The sequence below is a fragment of the Garra rufa genome, unplaced genomic scaffold (genome assembly GCF_049309525.1).
Source record: "Garra rufa unplaced genomic scaffold, GarRuf1.0 hap1_unplaced_749, whole genome shotgun sequence".
NCBI classification, from domain to species: Eukaryota; Metazoa; Chordata; class Actinopteri; order Cypriniformes; family Cyprinidae; genus Garra; species Garra rufa.
Genome location: NW_027395014.1, coordinates 1 through 10,530, shown reverse-complemented (window position 1 = coordinate 10,530; position 10,530 = coordinate 1). Strand labels below are relative to the sequence as shown.

At 34.9% G+C, this 10,530-nt stretch overlaps 1 protein-coding gene across 1 annotated transcript; it reads right to left on the bottom strand.

Annotated features, from left to right (window-relative positions):
• Positions 1 to 394: 394 nt before the first annotated feature.
• LOC141317330 (copine-7-like) lies at positions 395 to 9,174 on the bottom strand (the record flags this gene model as incomplete). The annotated part of the gene is made up of 3 exons (XM_073833070.1): positions 395 to 631; positions 3,034 to 3,167; positions 9,123 to 9,174. Coding segments are annotated over 3 exons (423 nt in total), but the record flags the coding sequence as incomplete, so codon positions are not given.
• Between the last annotated feature and the right edge of the window lie 1,356 nt (positions 9,175 to 10,530).

The following is a 10,530-nucleotide window of genomic DNA, read 5'->3' as shown; positions in this document are numbered from 1 at the left end:
CTACTATGTACTTATATCAAAAAATAAGTACAATATACTGATTAAGTTCATATTGTTTTGAAAACACTTTTGCTGCTATTGAGTTGGGATACGGGTAAAGTTAGGGACAGGTTTAGTTATATGGTAGGTTTAAGGGTGGGTTAAGGTGTAAGGGAAGAGTCAGTGTAATTAGAAATGTTATTAGAGAATAATTACAGATGTAATTACATGCAGGCATTTTTTTAAAATATAAGTACAATGTAAAAACATTTATGTGCACAATAAGTCTATTGTATTAATTTACATGTAAGTACATAGTAGTTATCGCCACCAAATATAAAGTGAGACCGATCTACAATAAAACATGTACTTGCATTTGCAAATTCCCAGTGACTAAGAACTGAGAAAAACTGACCGTTTTAAAGTCTCTGAAGGGCACAAACTGGACAATGTCCCTCAAAACAGGTTCCCCTTTGGGTGAGCGCAGGACTCCATCATCCCCATCAAGGATTTGCATGTCTGTGAAGTCGGCGTTTCCCACTCCCACTATGATGATAGACATGGGCTGGTAGGAGGCCCGAACAATGGCCTCTCGTGTATCGGCCATATCTGTTACCACCCCGTCTGTGAGGATCAGCAGGATATGATATAGCTGGCAGAGAAAAGGGTTATTATTATTAGGTATATTGTTTGATTTCTTTATCATACAATGTTCTAAACAAGTCTGGAGCTTCATCCTCTAAAAACTTAATTTCAAGGAAAAGGGCAGTATTAAAGTGTATTAAAATGGAAATTTTATTTATAGGTGAGCTGTTCCTTTAAATGCCTCGATAAGAACAGAATATTGGATACCCTTCTAAAACAGGCGGTCAGTGGGCTAAAATTAGCTATATTTACTGGCCTGAACATCCCAGAGGTCCTGCCAACATTAAACATGCAATATCTACAGTTTGAATGAATGACCTGGTTTCTGAACATTGATCTCACCGAGCTCATTTACTGAAAAACGATCACTTTTGGGGAGGGGGTGATGTAAGATTAAATAATAAATGAAGATCATCACAAGGACATAGTGTGTAGAAGACAGCAATGAAACAGAGCAATGCATAGATAATTGCTACGCTGGAGGGCAAATATTTGACCCGAGACCATTAAACGACATGTAAAAGGACTTGATAGAACTCCAAATTGATTGTAGCTGCTTTAATTAGCAAAACAGCCCTCCAGATAATCAGCTTTAAGCGGTTTTATTTAGACCTAAATTTCAAAGGTTATGTGAACAAACCAAGGGCATAAGATTAAAACACAAAAGAATAGTCAGGGGCAAAATCATTAAACCATCTTAAAGAGCAGCATGTCAGTGCGAAATCAATTTTTGACTCACATTTCACCTGCAGTCCAGACACTAAATTCAATTCACCATGCATTTTTACATTAAATCAGATCAAATGAATTTATTTCTTTGAAATTAATTCCTTTCATTGAAAGGACAAACACGTGTCTTTTCAATGCGAATTTAGAAAGGACAGAAACTATCACTGCTCTTTGCATGATGCAATTAACACTGCAATATTACTAAAGCCGAATACTTTATTCAGAAAGATACAAATAATGAATTCTACTGAATATTCTTGTTGGACTGATAATCCAACAAGCAGAAGGAGTTTGGTTTAGTTCAATCTAAAATATGGTTATAATTTAGTTTGAATATACAGTTTATATTTATATTTACTCTTGATCATTTTACTACCTTAGGGCTATTGTGATGCGTCGATTCTTTTTGACTATTAAATTTTTTAAAATCCTCGATTTCATTTTGCCTGCGTCAACTAACCGGCAAAATACCGGAAGTGGCGCATTTCACAGATAAGAATCCATAAAATGCATTATTAATTTTTTTATCTTTTTTTTTTTTTTTGATCAAAAATCAAAAAGGTTTTACAGATTTATTTTCTTTTCTGCATTTCATTTAAATGGTTCCGTTAAATTTTAATAATCAAAAGCATTTCCAATTAATTTATTTTATTATAAATAAATAAATGTTCTTAAGTAAAACTGTTGATTTTATGTGGGGAATTAGTCGCTTAGATTCATCGATAAATTAGTCGATAGATTAATTGATATAAAAATAGTCGTTAGTGGCAGCCCTAAACTATCTACTGCCTAATAACATGACAAGATTTTCTCTTTTTTTGTGTTTTTTTTTTTTTTTCACCTTTAATGGTCATGAGAGTAGGAGGAGAAACAGGTGAGAAGGAAACAGGAAAATGCTTGCTTATTGATAGTAAATAAGGTAGTACTTGTAGTTATGCTTAGGTTAAATGAATTTTCTACATTTTAAAGTACAGTCAAACCAAAATTTATTTAGACACCTTCAACATTTTTCTCATTATCACAATTCATTCGCAATAGTTTAGAAAATGGTAATAAAATATGACAAGAACTCAAGAGTTAAACTGTGTCAGAACAAATTCATCTTAATAATGTCAGATAACTGTGATAGAAAGGTATGTAACGGATTACAATCAACCAAAAATTTAGACAACTGTTAGTATGACAATATTTACACTAAACTATCAATACTTTGTTGACCAATTACCAAGCAATGCTTAATTTTGTTCAGTCTGGGGTGTAAAAAGGTTGCATTAACAATTAAAGAAAAAACACTTAAGCAAAACATAGTCAGGTCAAAGTGTCTGAATAACTTTTAGTCCCAAATTTTTATCAGTTTTACTGGTACTCCACTGTATGAAGAATTTTTGGGTATAAATGTCACAATTTACTTCATTTTGCTATCCTCACGTACATAAATTAACTATAGTGTCCTGCATTCACTAGTTGTTCAGTCTCAGTAAAGTATGCCAGATCATAATAGACAGCTGTATCTTCCACAACATAGAATCCCCTGAGGAATTTTCCCATGTAAATCGCCAACAGCAATGCTTTTGTGGCCATATTTCCGCCATTACCTGATTGCATAATTCCTTTGTGTTTATGTTTAATGAACTGCCCCTTCAGTGCTGTGCCATAAACAGAAACTTTAAAGATACTCACAGAAGCATCTTTGATGGGTTCTTTCCCAGCCGCCTGCTTCGCTATTCTGTTGATGATGGGAGCCACATTAGTGGGACCGTAGAGCTGGATCTTGGGAAGGCAGTTTTGGTAGGCTTCCACGACCCCCTGGATCTCTGATCAGAGAGAGAGGGGACACGGCTATCACTTCTGTTCTGGAGGCTTATTTGTATTTCTCTCTCTGTCTCGACGGGCTTCTGAGAGCAGCGCTGAAGTATTGGCAGCAAAAGCAACAGATTTTGGGATCAAGAGACTGACTTGGAACCCTCCATCTTCTGCAGAAACGTGAAGGGACTGAAGCAAGCCCAAGATTTTCCACAGTCTTCACACATTCTCTTTGAGTGTTAAGGGAACTGTTCACCCAGAAATTAAAATTCGGTCATTATTTACTCACCCTCATGCTGTTCCAAAACCATATGACTTTAATTGAAACCTTTATGTATAATGCATTATAATCGTATTTATAATTTATGTTGCAATGCATTGTATCTTTTGATAAATAACTGTAACCAAAGTTAAATGCATAACACTATTTGGAGATTTCCTGTTACATCTGAAATTAGTTGTTTGTCATGCGCATTACGCATTATACTTTTTATAGGTGTAACAATAAATAGATAAGTAATATAATATATTATAACTGTGGTACAAGTACAAATATTCATAATCATATAATTAATTACAAGAAGTGGCTATTTGCACTAAGTGTGAAAAGCCAGTGGTTATTTGGACTAAGTGTAAACAGCAATTAGACGCTATTTATACTAAGTGCAAATAGTTAAAGAATTTTTTTACACTGTTTTAAAATAGCAGGATTTTCTGCTATTTATACTACTTATTGCAAATAGTTGCAATTATCTGGACGTCAGTATTGCAGTATATTATAAAACAGTATGCAATAATAGCGTATTGAGTGTAAATTATAATTTTAATTCAAAGTATTAAATGGATCCCACCTTATTGGGACAATAAAGCCCTCCCTACACCTACCCTAACCCTACCCGATACTTTACTTTTATTGAAAATAAATGCCTTTCCGATGTAATATGAGATTTGAAAAAGAAGAAAAATATTAGGCAAAAAGTGGATTCGAACTCGGGTATCACATCAAAAAGACTACAGTACTCGCTTTGCCATCTCTGCCACTGGAGCTGATGTATGACAGTCGTCTTTTGTCTACTTGTCTATAGTTTTACATTATCAACATTCAGTGACTGCGAGCTGCATTGTACACAGGGCTGAAATGTTATAATGAAAAGTATAAGAACAGCGGAATACTAGCGTTTTTTAAGAAGAACAGTTTAAGCAGCACTACACACTCAGATAAAAACTGCGGCGCAACTGGTGTTTATCATAGCAAAGGCAACAAATCATATGAATTGCATGAACGGAGGACGGGAGCACCAGAGATTATGGCAGATAGAACACTGCAGTACTGTGCGCCAAATTTTCTGACACTGCCAGAATTTCATCTGAGGTCAAATTTGATCGCAACTACCATTAATCATCTGTTGGTGAAAATGTCAAACTAACGATCAAAGACTACAGATTTTAGCCTAGTATTATAGGAATCTTTTAGGATTTTCAAAATTTGTCTCAGATGGCCAAATCGTGGCCAAAATCGTACAGTGTGAGCCGGGCTTTAGTGTAAATAGACACTGTTAATTATAAGGTGCATTACATAAATAATGCATTAAAAATGTTTATCATGCATTATATAAAAAGGCTTCAAGTAGAACCATTGCCAACTTTTCTGTGAAACACAAAAGCAGAAATGTTGAAAAATGTTTTGTTCACTCTTTTTCATACTATAGAAATAACTTGATTCTGAGTTGTTGAGCTCCAATAGATGAGCAATATAAATCTTCAGAAACAATACGATATGTGTGGGAAATAGTCTAAAATTTTGTAAATATTCATAACACTGATAAATCCAGTTTAAACCAATGTGTTTGTGTTTTGGAACAAGGCAGCTAGTCACCAGCTGGTCAAACAACTTCCATGTTCCATAAACCATCTTAACCACCTTGAGCTGGTATAACCAACTGGTTTGTTGCTAGTCCAAGATAGTCTATTATCTTGTACCAGAGCAGCAAATGAGTAGCTTGGACTAGCTTCCAAACACAGTTAGGAGTTTAAAGGGGACATTGGATGCAAAATTCACTTTAAAGGAGAACTCCGGTGTAATTTTGACCTAAAGTGTATTGAATCATGATACCGAGTGTGAACGTACCTTGCATATCTCATCTCGTCTTGCCCACTGCTGTCCGAAATCTGGGGTTAGTTAGCTGATGCTCACAACAGGTTTTCAATGAGAGTGAATAGGGCATCGAAGTAGCCATGTAAATAAATCACTGTTTTACGCCATTTACGAGGCACAAAGTAGCTCCACACTTCATTGGTAGACTTCCAAGGGCCCTGACATTTAAAACGAGACATTGAGAACTCAGAAAAAGCACCGGTAGTTTATTTACGAGTAGATTTATACAGACAGTACCTGGAAGACAAATTCCGGTCGCCGCCATCTTGAATTTAGTCACGATAAGTCGAGTGTCGAGCAGGAAGGAAACTACAACCTGATAAGTTGATAACCTGATAAGTTCCTTCCTGCTCGTCACTCGACTTATCGTGACTAAATTCAAGATGGCGGCGACCGGAGATTTTACTAAGGGGAATGTCTATATAAATCTTCTTGTAAATAAACTACCAGTGCTTTTTCTGAGTTCTTAATGTCTCGTTTTAAATGTCAGGGCCCTTGGAAGTCTACCAATGAAGTGTGGAGCTACTTTGTGCCTCGTAAATGGCGTAAAACAGTGATTTCTTTACATGGCTACTTCGATGCCCTATTGACTCTCATTGACAACCTGTTGTGAGCATCGGCTAACTGACCCCAGATTTCGGACTGCAGTGGACGAGATGAGATATGCAAGGTACGTTCACACTCGGTATCATGATTCAATACACTTTAGGTCAAAATCACACCGGAGTTCTCCTTTAACATGGTGTTTGCAAATAAATGTGTGGACACAACCACCCTACAATGATAAAAAAAATCCATTCACTTCTCTTTTTTTAATCCCTAAAAAACCTAAATATTCTCAATCATCAAGCCGTTTTGATTTTCTAAGCAGTATGACGTCATATTGCTCAGGCCCCGCCATGTCTGCTGACAGACTGTCCCGTATTAGCATATTTCCACTTTCAACAATGTAAAAAGCTTTCACCAGTTTCAACTTAAAAACTTAAGTTTAGCAGCTGCCTTATAATTTTAAGTTAAATCAGCTTAAGTCATTTTAACTCACAAGTTAAATTAACTCTTTTTTAGTGTAATAAGTTAAAATAACTTGTAGTTTTAAGCTGATTTAACTTAAAATTTCAAGGCACCTGCTGAAGTCTTTAAGTTAAAACTGGTGAAAACTTTTTACAGTGTAGCAACAACGTCTCTTAAGTTACATAAAGTTACAAATCTCAAAGTCCACTCCAAAGGGAGATATTTTGTTTTCAAAAAATCTATTTTCAAGAACTACAACGAACAGCTCCTTTGGACTACAGCATTTGTTCTCCGGATGCTATGATGTCACAATGTAAATCCCGCCTACAGAAATTCGAAATGTGGACGAGCTGCGGGATTCACCTAACTTTAGTGATGTAGCATGGACAGCCGCTTCTGGGTTGCTTCAGCGACAATGTGAGACATCTTCCAAGGGCTAACTATCACGTTATTGGGGTCGCTTCAACCCACAGACATGAAAAACATCCCACTGATTAGAATTAGGTATCCATTTGAAACTGCAAAGTATCTACATTTATTTGTGTATAGTCATAATAACAACAAAACAATGTACTTCTGTAAAATAAAGAAAATAAACAGGGTTCGCTCTCTGCCGTCTCCATCATCAATCTTTACAGACACATAAATGAAACTGAATCTCAGCGAATACCTACTTTACAGACAAGAAAAATATACTTGAAATTTCTACTTTTAAATTATGTTAAAAACAAATATTCTCTGATACATAGTTCGCATGATACCAATGCAAGCTCCAGTTTTTCCCATCTAAACTTATTTGTAATCACGCCCACTTTTCAAACGATGCGTTTATGACTGTAAGATGCATTTATGACGATATGTTTATGACTTTAGAATCAAATGTATTTATTTATTTATTTATTTTATTTATTGTATAACAGTAGGGTGTAAAAGTAATATGAGTGCTTACATTGAATATATGTTTACATCGTGTTTATTAGTAATATAGTGCTAAACGATAATTATTAGTTTCTCAGATATTACATGTCCTTTTTTACATTAGTACAAATGCTAGAGCCTATGACTGTATACTGACAGATGATCCTGATATGAATAGGCTCACATATGTTTGTTTTTGTTGTTTTTTTAGTGATCTGAAACCTGCTCAACAGATGAATCCTGCCCTCTTTCCCTTGAGTCCCTTCAAATTGTTTTCCTCTGAGAGCGCTACAAACTTCAGATGTTCAACTACACTGATATTCTAGTGTAAAACAAGTTTTTGACTATTTTTTGTATTTTTTAAGTGCATGCACTTAAATATCAGGTAAGATTTACTTGTTTCATTTGTTGAACAGAATTCAGAAAAAGTTTTCAGAAATGCCACAAAGTCTGTGCACATCTGTGTGGTTAGATGAGGGAGCTCAATAATGTGTCTTTGACCTTCATTATGTATGTTTTGGTTATACAGTGTTGTAAATAAAATACAAATAATCTAAAACTACATTCTCTGAATCTTCTTACATTGTCTCTTACCTGCTGTAGTCAAATCAGTCATTGATGGGGCCATTAGGGAGGGCTCTTTTGTCTCTCAGGTGTGAATTGTTAAATATTCATGGGTCATTGCCACACCTATGAATAATGCTTTTCGATCACAAAACATGTTTTAGAAAATTTACATCAATATATTGTTTTCTCTGAACGAGTGAACAAGATGATTTTCACATCATTTGGTTGAAAAAATTCTAGCCTACCATATCCAATTCTCAACAGTCTTGATGACAAATGTTCTGTATGTGCTTCATTGCCTTATTTCAGTGACTTCAAAACTTTAGATTTTCAATAACCACGCATAAACATAGTTTTCTCAAAAACACAAACATGCACATTAATGTTGCTTGCATATTATTGAAGCCCAATATGTGCTGATTACAATGTAATCTGACTTAAACCATTAAAATGTTTTAAGATACTGAAAAAAAGCACAAATGTCAGGGCATGTCAAAACTTCTTCAGGGCCCCAAAACACCCTCAGACCCCAGAGGGTTAAACATCCACGTGAGACGCGTGGACATGTAGTTAACCCCCGTAAACAAAATGTGAACATTCATCAAGTACATCTACTTCTTTTCATTTCTGGAAGAAGACGCACTGAGAGGAATAAGCCAGAATTTACCTCAGAAGAAGAATGCCGAGAGCAAGACTACTCTGATGAAAACCAGTGTGCTCAATGATAGTATTTTATTTTATTGTCAGTAACAGTAATGGCATTGTAACGGGGGAAGCAGTAATTTGTTTGATTACTGGTTACTGAAAAAAGTAACGCCGTTATTCCCATCACTGCTTATGCCTTTTGACATTTATTGTCCCATGATTGATCTGGTGGCACATGTTTGTCAGTGATTGGTCACGTCACACTGGCATCATTGATCTCTCTATAACATTGATATCAAACCTGACTTAGCCTTAAAGGCATGTAATATTCGAATGGATGGTGACAGTAGATATATTTGGATCTGTTCCTCACACGAAGATGCTTCAGGAGAAAGTAGCGCACAAGTCATATGGGATCACTATAGTGCTTTTTTTAAAAAGAGTGGCCGTTCCTCAACATTTCTTTCTTTGTGTTCCACAGAAGAAAGAAAGTCAAATAAATTTTGAAACGTCAGTGAGGGTAAAAGTAAATGATAACAGAATTTTTATGTGTGAGTGAACTTTTCCTAGAACTGTGACGGAATCTTCAAAAACATCACTGAGTGTCTCTGTTCAGTTCCCACGAGATGTTCCCTCACTTACTAACATACAAAGTGCTTGTCGCTCTTACCTTCACATTCATCATCCTCTGGGTTGAAATTGATGGCAAAGTCATGAGACACCTGTAGTTTGGAGAAGAAAAACACACAGTAAGGCTTTGTTTATCCAGCTTGTTTAGCATGCTATTACACACCTGTTGTCTGGTTAAAAACCTAATTCAAGGTCATAAATCCTGCTGTTAAAAGAAGGCAATAAATCATGGGGGGCTGGTTAGGCTGATTTGCATGTTTCTAAGAAAAATACTTTCTGCAACACCATGCATGAAATGACCTGATGATGATGCTAAAACAAAATATCCTCCCTGCAGATTTTTCATTGTAAGCAACAACCACAGCGGGCCCCCTCTGGTACTTTTGGGTCACAAATTTCATTGCAATTGATTTTCTTTTGTTGACAAAGACATTCTGAATATAACTATTATTATTGTATTTCTTTGAAAAGGAAATAGAGCTCATAACTAGCGCAGTGCAATCTGCCTGAACAAACAGGCCATAAAATGAAATCCTGTGACAGTCTACTGTCAACACTCAGGGAAGCCTTTGCAAAGCTGTTATTATTTTAATTCAGTGAGCATAGTCCTTTTTTCTGTAAAGGTTTATATTTCATGACAGAGAGAATCTGTAAATAAAAATTAAACAAGTTATGACTTTGCATATTTGAGATACAGACTATGGTTTGCTGAACCAACTGGTCTAGCAAATATAGAAGATGGTAGATACTTCTGTATTTAAAAATTATATACCAATAAACAACCCTTGTGAAAAAGAAGTGCACTGAATTGAATTGAATTGAATGAACACTTGTAGTGTAGATCAATATACATGATATATGATAATATAATAATGAAATAAAATGCCAGTTAAGTGTACTTAAAGAAAGAACACCTTCATGGCTGTTTTATATTTTTTTAATAATGTCAAATTAAAGATTTCATTTTGTTTTAATAATCTTTTGCCATGATTTAAAGTTCACTTATTTTCATGTGTTGACTTGCACACTTAATTACTGTAGTTTGTTATTCAATATTCTATTTAAACATATTTTTAAATGTACTAAATCGCAACTTTGTCATTACAAATGTGTATTTACGAATATATTTAAATACATGACATAAGTTTCAATGCAAATGAAATTAAAGCATATTGTAGTTTACCATAAATGCTTGTCAGGACATTTACCAGTACACATTACATAACCAAATTTAACCAAAAACAACAGAAGTAATTTTTTCAAATTACACATGTACTTATGACTTAACTTAAGATGTACTTAAGTATTATAAGTGGGTCAAAAAGCACTCTTAAGCATTCAATATAAATTTAGTCTCCAGTACACTCGTGCAATTGAAATTAAGTCTCTGAAAACAATATATTCAGTTTGCACTTATACACACTCATATATTCTTTTAAAGACTTTAT